The following is a 14,198-nucleotide window of genomic DNA, read 5'->3' as shown; positions in this document are numbered from 1 at the left end:
ACTCACAGCACACAATAGAACCGGTGGAGTGTCACTGTCATCTATGACAACAACCCTCCCTACGTGCTGGGCGGTAGCTCATATTGACCAGCCACTTCCTACTCGGGTTATCGTCACATAATCCGCTGCCGATGAGCGCATATACTTTGGCAACACGGATGGCTAGTGCAGTGCCCGCGACCGGCGACCTCGCCGCACACCCGTCTCCCGCCGGTGATAGGAATCAACAACCCATCATGCGAGCTCCTTCGCTGATTGGTAGTCGCGTCCCCGCTCTCCGCTCGTTTGCGCATTGAGCGCGACTGCTTGAGCGGTGACTCCGCCTTCAAATATCGCTACGCGCTGGGAGTGCCTTGTCCATAGCTTTTGGTCCTCAAAAGCTATGGCTAAGGCACGCCAGGCGCCTTCACTCTGCTGCTTATGCTCTGTGCTGCTGGATGACTCATGTCGGTAAGGTACCTCATGTTAGTATTATGGTGGTTCTTTCATCAGACCGCTGCAGCCCCTTTGAGACGGCACTGGAGAACCATGCCGCGTCGTGACCGAAGTGTGTGCTTGTAGTCTGCCTGTGTTGCGGCTCCTGCTACGCGGGCAATGGAACTCGTGTGTTCGGCAGCAATGTACCGGAGAGTGAGTTCTCTTTGAAGCAGTATCTCGCCGGGTCCTTTCGTGCCGAGCTCCGCGCGTGAACTGATTTTACTTCTGTTGTACCTGTAATCCGCGCTCGGGCAGATACAAAGACTCTCCCGCTGCCGGTGTACCATACCGTGTCGTGCGTCGGGGATGGCGCCCGTTCGTAAAGCCAATGGAATGGGGACGTGATAGCGATGATTAGCACTCTACTGGCAAGTGCCAACCCTGAACCCTGAATGCATCAAATTAGTCCATCTTAAGTCGTGTTCTCGACCGCCTACATCGGCGATGGCCGCTTTCTCCAGTATGCTATCCCCGGTTGTGGACCCGACCTGCCACTGTTACAACCACAAGTATTTTCCCGGGAAGTGTAGTGCGCTCTTGCGGGGAAGTACCAGCGAGCGCGTTCCTTCCTCAAACAGTGGCCACCTGAGTTCGACAAGAAGGCCCTCTCCAGGGTCTGACCATAGGCATTCACTAGTGTTTCATAGGAGAAAGGGCACTTGCAAAGTCACTGTAAGTAGAGCAGAGGGACACAGCTCTGTGTACGGACCTGATCTGTGACCCTGCATCTTCTGGGCCCGCACGTGGCATGAAACGTAGCGAGACACATTGGGGGAGGAGGAACGACTTGCCTTTGCTGCCACCTCTTCCTCACAGCTTCCTTAGAAGCTCCCAGTCGGAAAGGTTGCCACGCCACATGATCCCTCGAAGCCGGCTGCCTTTCTTCTGGACAGCGGCTGCTACGGCCTATTCGAGTGCCTTCCTCAGGTTCGCGTCCGCGAACTCCCAGTTAACCACGTGCCACCACCCTGCACACAAGATGGCCCATTGGAACACGCGAACAACGGACCTTCGGCTGACTGCTGTCAGACATTGATCGTTCTCTGTGTGGGCCCTGAAGAGCGTCATAACATTGTCATGCATCGCAGCGTCCCTAGCACCATGCGCCGAGCGGCTTGTGCCACTTCTGTCTTGCAAGGATGTGACAAATTAAGCAGCGCGGTTGCTGTTCGATGAGGCTACACATGAATGGAAACTGGTGATATTACGTAGGTGTTTTCTTACCGTCGATGTATGCCGGTCTGTCGTTCATCCTATCCAAATAGTACGCGTGTTCCCAGACGTCGCAGCAAAGCAAGGGAACAATGTTCGGATTGGTAAGGGGACTGCCTGCATCGTGGGTTTGCTCCACCGCAGCTTTTCTATGTTGCCTATCCCACACGAGCCATGCCCATCCAGAACCAAAATGGCCCGCAGCCGCCTTTGAAAATTCGTCTTTGAATCTCTCAAAACTCCCAAACGTCCTCTCGATCTCTTCACGAAGCCTGCCAACAGGCTGCCCGCCCCCCCCCGCCGAGGCCGGCTTCATGCTGTTGAAGTAGAACTCGTGATTCCATGCTTGGGCTGCGTTGTTGAATATAGACCCAGACGAGCTCTTCACAATTTCTGTGTCACCAGGCAGAGCCAAACACGCTTCCGAAGGTGTTTCCTTTTCTAAGGCACACACTTCGGCGGCAAAGGGAACCTCGTAACCTTCCCCCCAGTACTGAAGAACAGTAAGCGCACCGCCCCCGAATAAACGCACCGCACCCACTCACTCACCAAGCAACTACGTGCAGAGTGAGACAACAGTCACAACAAGACTAGCTGCTGCTTACATCACATGCGACTGAAGCTGGAATGCCAGCACAAGTGACAATATATTCCCACGCCGGGAGCTGCACCAGACGAAGGCGAAGAGGCTTCCTGTCCTCTGTGTGCCCTAGGACAGCTGACAAGTAGTCGACGAAGCGGTACCTCTGGTCGACTGCTTGTGGACGAGCAACGCTACCACCGCGGAGCCATCAGGACAGGCAACCAGACAGCAAGTCTTCTGCACGAAGGGTGTATGACTGTAAGACCGGACAGGAGTCGGCCAACGAAGAGAGAACTACTTGCTCGAGACGCGATCCACCTGTGTACCGCAAAACAAGTTCGGTGAATGCGTAATGCTCTCCCAGAGAGAAAGGTTGTTTGATGTAGCTGCTTACAGACTGCAGGCCTCCCGGAACATGACCATACCTTCAAGAGTTTGGCTGGCCAGTGAGGTTCCCTCGATGAAGCCTGAGCGCCCACAACACTGCAGGAAGACTGACCAAGGCTAGGGGCAGTGCTGGCACTTGTCTCACGCTGAAGAAAAGCCCAGAAGCCACTATCGAAGTCGACTTGCAGTCTGAATAACAGCGCCCGAGTCAGTATACCCAGCGAACACCTCCAAGTCGCAGGACACCCTAAGTCATCGTCCTGTCCCGGAAAGTGGGTCCCTGGCTCACCAGGTGTGACCTACTCAACGCAGGTGGTGCAACTCCGTCAAGCGCCTTACCGACAAATCTGGTCTGTTGACTCTGACTTGCTGGGTAGAAGTCCTTACTGTGGAGGAGCGGCACATGGGCGCAAGAGGCTCTAAGAGAGAATGCTTACCGTTTAGCTTGCTTATGTAGGCGGCATGATGCTTGCCGTGATGCACTTTAAGTGTTGCGGCACTGATATAGGGAGAAAGCGCGTCGTACGGGTAAGGAAGCTGCGGCAAAGTAAAAGCCGCCGCCTTTGTCGACCCAAACGACCGGTGGTGTCCGAGACAGCTGTGCGGTCTGGGGTGTTGCCCAGTCCAAACACCGGAAGCCGGGCATCGGGCATTCTGCCCACTCGACGCCACGAGGCTTGTCTGATGTCCGTGCGGCTGGGACGAAACGGCAGCGGCCTCGAAAGCAAAGCTCATGGGCGCTGCGACAAGGGCAGAAAGCCGCAAAGCAGGCATCAGAAATGCTTTTACTGACATTGTCACGAAGGTACAGTCGTCGCTGTGCAGCCTGTTTGATGGCTTGACGGAGACAGGGTTGCATGTGCAGTCAGTCCGGCCGCCGTCTCCAGGCCCTCCTGTGCCCGTTTCTCTTCGAAATTGTCCTCTCAAGTGAACGGGGGACGTCCCTCCCGCCGAGTGCCGTTTGTGCAAAGAGAATGGCGAGCAGTGTGTTTCGCTAGACGAGGTACCCTCGCAGGCGGTAGGAGCGCTCTGTGAAAAGTCCCCTATCCGTGCTGACTTGCATGCGCGGTAGCCCCGCACCGTCGCCGCCCGAACCTACCCGTGGCGACAGGCGGATTTTTTTTTTCCGGTGGGAAGCGCTTTGCTGCATCTACAGCGATGAACATCTGCCTGGCAAAGCCTCTGGGGACGGCTCTTGTCGAGGGCTCAATTCTCCGCCGCGGCGCGGGCAAGAAACGGGTGTTAGTTGTCTGAATCGGTGGCGCTGGTGGCATGGCCCGCGACGCCCTCTCCAAATTGCCACAGCGAAACCGGGATGATCCTCGTAGAACATTTATGAAACCTGGCACGCGTTGACCAGTTAACAGGTCGGCGCGTGCTCACATCGACGCTCTCGCGATGATAACCAGAATACTCTATCGCTCGGCCTTGCTGCAACCTGGGATGGTCGGTCGCTAGCTGATATACCGACAAGCACTGAACGGACGACGGCGCGAGCGGTGGTTGCCCTCGGGCGTTGGTATTTGCGCCGCCATTTCCAGCCAGCCATGGCCGGGGCTCGCCGCGAGAGATAGCTGGCCTCGTCTGGCAAGCGGCAGGCACCTGTGCTGACCGCACTTCAGTTGATTATATTTGACGTTTTCACACTTGGTTTTTATCCCCTTTCTGAGCAGACATTTTTCTCCCCCTTTGCCCCTCGGCCTTCTTTCTTCTTTTCCGGGTCAGTGCTTTTCTTTTCTACTCAGGCAGAACGCCGTCGAACGTGTTGCGCTCTCGATTGTGTTGCGCGGACCAGCAGCATAGCACCGTTCTTACGTGGCGTTGGGTTCTCGTTGGTTGCTGACTGTCTCTTGTTGCGAGCCGCAGCTTCTTCGCGAGAGATTTTCGGGCGCAGTGCTGAGGGACGTCCCAGGTAGAATAACTCGGAGAACCCCGCGCCGCAAACTGTGGTCGAGCCGTGGATGGCTTTTCAGGAGCCAGCTCAGCTGACGCGTTCGTCCTACTTTCCGCACGTGACCTCACATTGCGTCTCCTCCCTTCATCGTTATCTTCCCTTTTCCCGAAGCTTCTCAAGTCAGTTTGCTTCCTGCGAAGTTTGAGTCTGTCGGAAGGAACCTGCAAGTGCCACGTCGCATCAGCGTTCCCGTGTAGAGCGTCATGGAGCTGAGTAAGGAAGTGTCGAGCCCTCGGTCCGGCGCAGTGGAGGAGTTGGCGCGGAGGGAAGAATCGAAGCAAAGCAGAAGCCCTTCCCGAGTATTCAAGTCTTCTGTCTCGTTCTCAGGCGCAGGTGAAAATGACAAACCGAGTGGGTATTCTTCGAGTTTAACGAAGAAAATGTCGGTGATGAGTTTGGGGGAATCCGCTGCCGGCAGTGGGGACTTCTCTTCATTTGGCACATCGGATTTTTTGAAGAAGAGTGCGACGACGACGATGTTCGGCGTGCCTCCTGGCTTCTTCGAGAGTAGAGGCAGCATTCGTATCTGGGGAGTTGACGAGCTAGCTGACCCCATGGTGCAGCCGTACGACAAAACAGACCCAAGTAAGGAGCATGAGTTGGTATTGCGACACGCGCTGTTGGGATAGTTTGCAACAGGACGCTGACTTTCTGCTCGTTTCCTCACAGATCTGCACCTAGCGCGCACTCCAGTCTCTGCCGGTATGGCAAGTTTGTTCGCGTGACAGGTTTTGGGCGAGCCCACGAGAAACACAAGTGTACTCCGCTCTGCGTTGTTTGTAGACCTGCCGCGACCGTTCCACGTCTCACTGCCCGGCTACGAGCCCCGACTCTGCAAGTATGCCTTGGCGAAGACTGAAAAAGCCCCTCGTGATCCACTTCTCGGACCGGAGATTTCCCTTTTTCCTCCCACTTGGATCCCGTACTGGAAGCCGGATCCGAATTTTAAACCTCAGAACTATAATTTCAACTGTAAGCGAAACAGCCTTTGCCACGTGGCCAGCGGACTGCTGAGCGCTTTAGTTCAGTTAGGAAGACTGCAGGGGGGATGAACTGTAAACGAAAGGGTCGCGGCGTGTTTGTGTCACTCTTTGCAGGGGAAGACAACGGCACGTTCCAGATGGAGCGCCTGCCATACGTGAACGCGATTTTCGAGCCGGCGGACGGCTCGGCACACAACATGTACAACCAAGCATATCCGTACACGGCGTACCCGTATGGTGTCCCACGGGTTTAGGAAGACATTTACATCCTCGAAATGCTTTGTTGACGGAGGCTTCCTGTTGATCACATGGCAGGATTTAGTTGCTTGTGCATGCATCCCTCATTGCGAATGTGTTGCATGTCCGAGATACCTTCTAGTCCGAAGTTTTTTCGTTCCTTGCGTACCCGTGCTCTCACTGTAGCTCCTCACGAGCCCCGATAGTCGGGATCATTCCCATCTTTCGCAAGACTCGCGCCTGATGATTCAAACTGGTTCGGGAGAACGGGGCTCGAGAAGCTCGCGTGTGGTTGGAGCCAGACCCAGTGATCCACCTGTTTAGTGGTGCGCGAAACGTGTCACCTAGTACATGGTGCTCCACAATGAATTACGGACGTAGCGGGCACTCTTGCCGCCGTGTAGCGTGTTGGCTCAAGGTCCGGAAGCTGCCGTTTCCCCGGAGCGTGGCGCTTTGACACGCCAGGGAATGCACACGCTGTGTGTAGAATCTGGATTATCGGCAAAGCAGGCAGCTGTTTAAACGGTCACTGCGAAAGCAGGAGGAAACCTTTCCAGCGCTCCAGCTCGCGTAGGCTTCCGAATAGCCAGACGCACACATTCGGAAGGCATTCTTCTGAGAGGGGCTTGGTCAATGCATGAAACGACGCAGTCTGCGCGTGTTCTCTCTGGTGGGCGTGCGAAATCTGCCACAAGGGCTATCATGGTACATTACTTGGCTGCGCGAGTGCACAAGAGTACGGCTAATAACTCATATTCGGCCAAACCGCCAAAGATGTTCATGGTGTAGTGTCCATGTTGCAGTTAGAGAAACCCCGGAACACAATTCTGCAAGCCTGGAGGACCGCAAGGTGGCTGGGCAGCCGACTAACATCACGCAGTGGAAACAGCGCAGACTCGTCGGAGCGCGAGTTTCGCCAACCAACAAATGGGACACTTCTCAAATAGCTCATCGAGTCCGACGTTCGAAAGAAAGAGCCGCTTCCTCGGACTGCTCATCACTCCCACTACCTTGTACGGCGGAGTAATACTATGCTAGTCGATGCCTGTTCGAGAATCCTGCTTCGTAAAATAGTACCTATAAGACTCAGTTGTACGGTGCACTCCGCTTCACAGCAGTCACGTCTTTACACGGTAACATCACTCCGTACATCTCTCTATGCGTGCCGAGCGCGCTTTTTCTTTGCACAGATCTTCTCCTTCTTCTTCACACGACTCATATCATCCTGAAGGAACAGGCAGCACAAAAACGAAGTTCCACCCAGTTTCAACGGAGAAGATTCGCGCTGAGAATAAGAGCGACGATCAGGCAACATAGGACGTCCAAACAGCTTGACCAGTGCTGTTCATTGCTTTTACCAGCATGCTCGTATAGGAGGCTCGAGTGAAACGCGCATGTGGGCTCCGGGTCCCCGTACAATGAGAGCACTGGTCAACCGGAATGAGAATTGTTTCGCAGGAAACGAGAACGGCTGCCCCGTGGCTGACAGCGCTTTGCACTGCTATAGGGTTGGCCATCTTCTGCCTCATTCAGAGACGGCTGTCTGTACAGCCACCGGGCAAGGGCTAACCATGACTTTCTCGCCGGACAGCTTCCTCCTAGCCTTGTCCAAGGAATGCTTCAGCTCCGTTTCACGCCGCTCTCCCGCAGTCCGGCACCTATCCAACTCCTCGCGCTTCGCTCTGATTTCTCTGCGAACCAGCCGCAGAGCAGATGAATGTCCTAAGACTAAGAGCGCAGCCGAAACCGAACCCAGCCTTTCGCCCCCAAACCGAAAAGTTGACTACCATGACGTGCAGGGTAACCTCGTTACCTCCCGCTGCTCAGATCCCTCTAGGCGCCCGCAGTAAGCCGCGAGACAGCTATCATGAGATGGAGCAACTAAATGTGCCGACTGTGAGGCGTCCGGCCTGCAAGTCCCCAAAGCTTCGAGGCGGGCTTACCGGCACAGACCCGCGGACGCCCTAGTTTAGTGCGAGGCGAGCTAGGCTACAAAAGTACGAGGGCAAATGGTCAACAACGCAAGTCACTACTCCGATTATCCGGTCTCTCGGAGCCTGCCATGGAATTCTCACGAATTCCGTCGTTCAGCAAGCTTGAGATCGCGATAACTGAAGTACCCCTGACACTCCGCGCCTCACTTCATGGCCTTCTGTAGTCGTCGCCGCTTTGTTCCTGCTCGACCCGCCTCCAGCCCGCGACAGCTTTGTCCAGGACGCGTGACGACGCCAAAATCAAAATCAGCAGGCACGGTTTCCCTGTCTGTACTCTGCCTCGGACGCACTCTGACTGGAAGCTGGCGCTCTTTTGTTGGCTTCTTCTGTGCTGAGTCCGCTCTTTCTTGCTGAGAAGAGCACTCCTCTCCTTTAGCCACACTCCTGTTTTTCGAGGCTCCTGGCACTTTTTCCGCGTTGTTCCTTGCCTGCTTGAGCTGTTCGATCTTCGCTTCCAAACGTCTGCATAACTCCGCCCGACAGGGTAAGTGCCCCAGGGTACCGACAGTTGGGTCGGCGTGGCTGGTATGCACTCTATTCTTTGGCCGTTTCACCTGCGAACCACTTTCCGTATCCCGCTGTATTTTCTTCCCTTCTGCTTGGGCGTGACGACGTAATCGTAAGCACGTCCTGAGCAACACGTGCGGACTGTAACGCTTCTGTCGAAGCTGCCACTTCTCCCTCCCGCGAGTTTTCGCATTCGAGATCCGGGGTACATTGTCTTCTTCACAGTGGCCCTGCGTCGTTGGCACTAGCGAGTCGAAGGATATGAGGCAAAAAATGGAGTCAAAGAGATGGTCGAAGTGAGCAGCGCAAGCTTCCAAATGAGAGCGCTCTTGTCGTCCATCTGTGTCGTGTCCTCCAGTCTCATGGTGAGTGGAGCCAAAACCGACGGTAGTCATCTTTCTAAGCGTGCCAGGAAGGTCTTCTGCATTAGCACGGGACAGCGTGGTCCCGTCCTGCCGCAACGGCCCCCGAGAGGAAGCGCGGCTGCATGCGCAACGCGAAGTAACCCGACTCGGAGAACACAGTCCTCTCTAGGCAACGCGCAGTCGATCGTGTACCCGCTTGCACCGAAGTAGCTGTGTAGAAAAAGGAGAAAGCACTTCGGTGTAAGATGGTAAACAGTGTCCGCAGCCGGAAGCGAGAGAACTGCAGTGGACAGACCAGCGGCGAAAACACTTCACGGAGCAAAAACACCAAGCGTGAAACACAAGCGCGGAGTCCCTATAACACTCTATCTAGTTCGCTGACTGCTGCAAAGGCATTAGTCAAAGAATCTTTCCCGGATGGCCGAACTGCCGCATTCCTGCCCCACAAGATACGATATCGTAAACCGTGAGCGAGCAAGGTGTGATTTTCCCAAGCGCTGCATGCTCACGATTGGCTGCCGCGCTGTTAACCGGCAGGCCAAGCCTGCGCCACAAGCTCGTGCCTCGTCTGCAGCAAGCAGGATTATTTTGTCGAGCCCGATCATCAGTCGGCTCCATCTGCGCAGCGAGTCTTGGAAGTGGCAGCAGGGCGTTGGATGGGACACAGTCGCGGGTCGTCCTGGTGGATGGGCTGCTTTCGCTTGCTTGTGATGGCAGTTGTCTATTTTCGCGTTCACCCGGTGTGCTTTCTCCCTTGAAAGGTTTCAGAAGTTTGAAACGGAAGACGGGCTCATTTTCAAGGACAAGAAGGCGAACTCGGGTTTGTGCGCTCTTTCGAAGTCTTTGACGTCTATTTACAGAAACAGCCGCGAAGTAACTTCATACCAATCGTTTCCCTCCAACGACGTCGGTCGGTGACTCGCTAGTGCATGAGACGGCGATGATGGCACGCGGTCCGAGGTAGCAAGACGGTGCTCAGACCTCATCTTCTGTCTGTTGTCCTTTACCAGCAGCGCATGCGGAAGCAGTGGGTATCTTTGCAGGGCTTCTTCACTGCTGTACCGACACAAGACGAGAGATTGCCAACAGCTATTTGCGGAAATTGGCTTCTTAGAAGCCACCTGTTTGTACGTTTTCACGTGCCCGTCGCTTCAGGCGGAGTGCGGGACGATCAGACTTGGTGCGGAGTGGGCCATTATTCAGACCAGACTGTCAGGGACTGTTCGACACCTTCGCACTAACTTCGCCATCAGCTTCCCGTCTCCACACCACACATGTGAACAAAACTCAGTCCCGCCCTACTTTTTACCTCGGCCCCGTGTAGAGCCAGACACGCTGGGCACGGCCCGGGAATGACGGTGCGGAAGGTTTGGTGGTCTTACTTGAGTGCTGCACTTGTCCTCGTTCCAGTGCTCGTGTAGGACTGACAGTGAGGGCCGTGGAGATCGTCCAGCCTGCTAACTGCCTCACACAGGCACGATCGTTCTTCGGACGTTGCACTTCCGCCTATCCAACAAAAAGAATGGCAGCGTTCAGTGCCACTTTAGCGGCGACGAGTCCTCTTGCTCCACCTCCTGGCCTACTTCCGGTGGAAGCACTCAGCCGCCAGCAGGCCGTCGCAGGCGCATCGACCTCTCTCTCTAAGGGCATACGCGACTTGCTCTTTGATCAGACAGACTGGGACAAGGCCGCCGTCTTAAGAATGGAAGATGGCGGAGTGGTCGCTGCTACCTTTTCCCTTGAACCTCAGGACATAAAGTATGGCGGTAGACGGATTACCTGTGCTGTTGCGAGTTGTATACAACATTTTCACAGCAGCTGTAGAGATGTGCGTGTGAAGAGGAGTGTTGTGAAGGCCCGTCTCCCCGCACTCGGCATTGCATCGCAGCAGATAGTACCGGAAGAAGAACGAGGCCAGCGAGGCTGGGGCTCACTTGCGGGGCTGGGCCGACCTACTTTTGTACGTGCTGCCTTCGAATCAGTCCACTCACACTCATGGCCAAAGTTAGGGTAATGGACAGCCAGCTAGTGCTTGTGTCTAGGATTCTTCTTTCCCCAGGGTTGCCACTGGCGCTTTCGATGCCGGACGAGATGCAGTTGTCGCTTGTGGATTGCAGCTGCAGGGAAAAAGATTTGACGTTCACTGGTACGGTGCCACGGAGGCATTGGAAATACATCAGTCTGCAGAGTCTTCTTGGCTCACGCTTCTCTCCATCTGTCCCATCTTTCTAGAAAAGTTAGGCGCGGCTGTTTGTCGGTAGTTCAGTAGACACTAACACGAGAGCCGCTTGAGCCAGCCGTCAAGATGCGTTGAAGAGGCTTTCTCCGGTGGAGGTGCCAGCAGAGCGGCTTGAATGGATCATGTTGCTTGATTTCTTTGCGGCGACGTCCCATTCCGTAAGCGCAGTTGCAGACCCAGGACTGGACGTAGCTGTATGCAGGCAGGCATGATAAGGTTTTGGAAGTGCTCGACGTAGGAGCAGACTAGTGCGTAATGCAGGCGGCTCCGTGGTTCATTCGCGAGACTGAGCACTAGGGCTGGCTCAGGAGCCTACCAATGGTAGTTTCCCGATAGGGGTGCTTGTTCGGAAGAGGTGGAGTGTTACTTGTGGCGGTGCTCCAGTGTGGCCTGTTCACCGGGCTGCAAACTCTCTTCAGGACCTATTGACCGCGCACCAGCTACCAAAGAAGCACCATTGTGTTTTTACGCGCATACAGCTTTCAGCCGCCCATAATTTACGGCCGAAGTACTTCGCTGGATGAGTCCGAAGGAATTGCGCTCGTGAGGGTGAGCGGTCACGTGCGCGGTCGGGACAAGCTAGCAGTGGAGGATTCCGCGGCATCAGGGCAATGAGACACTCTCCTGCTACAGTAATGTATGCCACCTCGGAACTCTGTTTGTGTTGACGACTGGCGTCTTAGTGACATGCTTTGCCAGGATATTAGGCGGATCACCTCAACATGAGTGTTCAGTAAAATCTCGTGAGGGAAAGCAGCCGAGTAGGAGTTGCTGCAGTGGCAGGAAGCCGTCACGAGCAGTAAGCAGTGGCCTGATCTGGAACTTCTGTCAGCCCCGGTGGTAGGAGAACTCTTGTGAGAGTTGAACCTGGCCTTTCCGTGTGTAGGAGCAAGCAGGACCCACAAAAGCGCGGCGCTGCAAGGCCCTCGCCCGAAGCCCACGTGCCGGGTGATCCTGCAGCTAAGCGTGTCAGAACCGTGCGCTCCTGGGATTCCGAAACCTCTGAGAACACGAGTAAAGACGCTGAAGCCTTCACTCCGAGCACGCAGACGCCGGAAAGGTCAAGTCCAAGAACAGTTCGGATTTTTGTGATTTGTTCGTCCAGGGCACTGGAGCAGACGGACAAAAGCTCGTGGCACTTGCCACGTTCCGCCCGCCTTTGGTTAGCTCCTACGCCGTCCCGCTGCTAGTCAGCTTCTTCAGAACCCACCGTAAGCCGGCGGTACCTGCAAAGCGTGCGCGTGACTGTGACCCTTGAGTTGTAGGAAGAACGTCCGACAGTGATAATTGTAGCTTCTTAGAACCCACGCAGACGTCGTGCGCCGGAGGGAGCTCTGTCCAAGCAGTCGTTGGACCTGAAGGTTCCGTGCTAACGTGGATGCGCATATTTGTCCCTTCTTCCGACGCAATGGTTCCCTGTGAGCAATTGATACTGGCCTTCTTGGTGCGCTCTGTGTGTTTTGGTCGTGGTAACTGCGTCCAGCGGACTTGTGCACTCATTCGGAAGCCCTGGTCCTGACAAGGGAGCAGAGGTCGGTCGATGCGGTAGACGCTGGCCGGAAGACCATTGGTCGCTCGTGGCAGCTAGGTAGCCTTTCGTAACCACTCTCAAACGTCGTCCAGACGATACAGCTTCACGGGCACTTGTGCGAACTCAGTTGCAGGCCACTTCAGCCGCGATCTGTGCCCTTCCGTGGTCACTCCGCGTCGAATTTCCTGCACACCCCGTGAAGCTAAGCCGCAGTACTCTGCTCAAGTAGTCTATCCCGTACACAGCTGCTTTGGTGTGGGGTACGTTGTAGTTCTCGCAGACCAGGCCAATTCTGGGGAGAGCTGAATCCGTCGAACAGAGGGAAGATGTTGGTTCCGTAGTCTGTCCCGTTTGCGCCGTTCCCTGGATAAGTCGCGAGGCGTTGCGTGCGCTTTTGTGATGTTTAGTGGGCAGTGTTCCAAGGGTCCCAGCACCGGTGGTGTACGACCAGACTATGCAGCGTAACTGATGTGTCAAAGGCTGCCCCCCGCGAAATCATTACTCGTAAAAAAATGCACTACCTTCGTGGCCACGTGCGAGACTCCCATGAAATCCATGCAAACTATCCGTCAAGCCCTCACCTTGGGGCAATCACTCCGAGAGACCTGCTGGAGTTGGACGAGAAGGGACTTGCGATCAGTCTCTCCACCTTGATGTTCACGCATCGTTGTGCCCCTCCATCTCCTGCAAACCAACGAACTCGATTTTGCGGTGCCCAGCTGTAAGGCTTCACCATGCCGCCAACAATGGAGAGCTTCAAGAGCATGTTGCGAGCTTGCTTGTCGGTCTGGGTAGCCCGATTTGTTTCATCGGCATTGAGTTCCTGTGCGCCGGTGGAGGATAGTGCCTGATCATCTTAAATCTTTTGTGGTTGACACGATTTCTGACGGGAGGTATGAGTAACGACGCTGCGATTCGAGCTTTGAACTCCTGCTCAGACGTCGTTGAGCGTAGTTGCCCACCTACGCTCAACGACCTCGCGTAGGCATCAACTCAACAGCTACGAGCCGTACCATTGTCAGTCGGACGCGAGCAAGAGAAGGATCCAGGGAGCCGCGACGTGATTTTTTCGCGGGAGTGTCTTCTACCTCCGTTTGGGTGATATCGTGTAATCATGGGCCAACAACGACAGTGCTTGTGTGGGCGCTTGACCCTCCACGGGTTAGCCCGCTGACAGGGCCGTTTCGCATTGCGGCTATTACAAAACAAGTGGACTTGTCTCCTACTGTCGATGTCACAAGTGATCGATCTCTGTATGGACGATCCTTTGTGACTCGTCCCTGGACAGTCAGTCCTTAAGTACGATGTATACCTTGCACGTCGTCATCAATATTCGTGTTCTAGGGGTGCGCAGGCTAATTCCATCATGCGAACCCCAATTGCTGTTTGGACATCCGTCGTGACCCACCTATGTGTTCTCTACCCCTGTCGTGTGTGATGACCTACCTGTTATTGTGTTGGGATGCATACGAAAGAAGTTATCTCACTACGCGTATTGGAGTTGGAGTCTTAGTTGACTTCGGGTGCCAGGGAAAGAACCGTCAACTATGAAAGTTCAGGCCTGGTGGTACAGTGGTGACGCCGCGGACTGTAGACCAGGTGGTCCCGGGTTCGATTCCTACCCGGGGCCAGTGTGGTGGTGGTGCCGGCAGGGTTCGAGACGGCGTCTTGAGGCCACTCCCCGGCTCCCCGCCTGAGGCGCGGCGTCAGAGAGCCTCAGTGGCGGGTC

At 55.2% G+C, this 14,198-nt stretch overlaps 4 protein-coding genes across 4 annotated transcripts; 2 read left to right on the top strand and 2 right to left on the bottom strand.

Moving 5' to 3' along the window:
* Positions 1 to 1,320: 1,320 nt before the first annotated feature.
* Positions 1,321 to 3,643, bottom strand: CSUI_004346 (iron-containing superoxide dismutase). The gene is made up of 4 exons (XM_068064538.1): positions 3,097 to 3,643; positions 2,698 to 2,739; positions 1,702 to 2,082; positions 1,321 to 1,445 (listed from the first exon to the last, which is right to left on the bottom strand). Exons 1-4 carry the CDS (start codon positions 3,452 to 3,454, stop codon positions 1,384 to 1,386), a joined length of 843 nt encoding a protein of 280 aa, XP_067923489.1. The 5' UTR covers positions 3,455 to 3,643; the 3' UTR covers positions 1,321 to 1,383.
* Positions 3,644 to 3,794: 151 nt separating this feature from the next.
* On the top strand, positions 3,795 to 5,938 carry CSUI_004345 (inner membrane complex protein 22). Its single transcript, XM_068064537.1, has 3 exons — positions 3,795 to 5,198; positions 5,397 to 5,585; positions 5,711 to 5,938. The coding sequence occupies exons 1-3, from the start codon at positions 4,817 to 4,819 to the stop codon at positions 5,848 to 5,850; spliced, it is 711 nt and encodes a 236-aa protein (XP_067923488.1). The 5' UTR covers positions 3,795 to 4,816; the 3' UTR covers positions 5,851 to 5,938.
* Positions 5,939 to 6,873: 935 nt separating this feature from the next.
* CSUI_004344 (erythrocyte-binding protein) lies at positions 6,874 to 9,282 on the bottom strand. The gene is made up of 3 exons (XM_068064536.1): positions 7,975 to 9,282; positions 7,404 to 7,524; positions 6,874 to 7,058 (listed from the first exon to the last, which is right to left on the bottom strand). The coding sequence occupies exons 1-3, from the start codon at positions 8,727 to 8,729 to the stop codon at positions 6,990 to 6,992; spliced, it is 945 nt and encodes a 314-aa protein (XP_067923487.1). The 5' UTR covers positions 8,730 to 9,282; the 3' UTR covers positions 6,874 to 6,989.
* Positions 8,106 to 13,898, top strand: CSUI_004343 (profilin). Its single transcript, XM_068064535.1, has 5 exons — positions 8,106 to 10,457; positions 10,759 to 10,845; positions 11,418 to 11,487; positions 12,044 to 12,149; positions 12,877 to 13,898. Exons 1-5 carry the CDS (start codon positions 10,222 to 10,224, stop codon positions 12,936 to 12,938), a joined length of 561 nt encoding a protein of 186 aa, XP_067923486.1. The 5' UTR covers positions 8,106 to 10,221; the 3' UTR covers positions 12,939 to 13,898.
* The last annotated feature ends 300 nt before the right edge of the window (positions 13,899 to 14,198 follow it).

Source organism: Cystoisospora suis (assembly GCF_002600585.1).
Source record: "Cystoisospora suis strain Wien I chromosome Unknown contig_2017, whole genome shotgun sequence".
Lineage (NCBI taxonomy): Eukaryota > Apicomplexa > Conoidasida > Eucoccidiorida > Sarcocystidae > Cystoisospora > Cystoisospora suis.
Note: the sequence above shows the minus strand (reverse complement) of the source record. Positions and strands in the feature narration are given on the sequence as shown.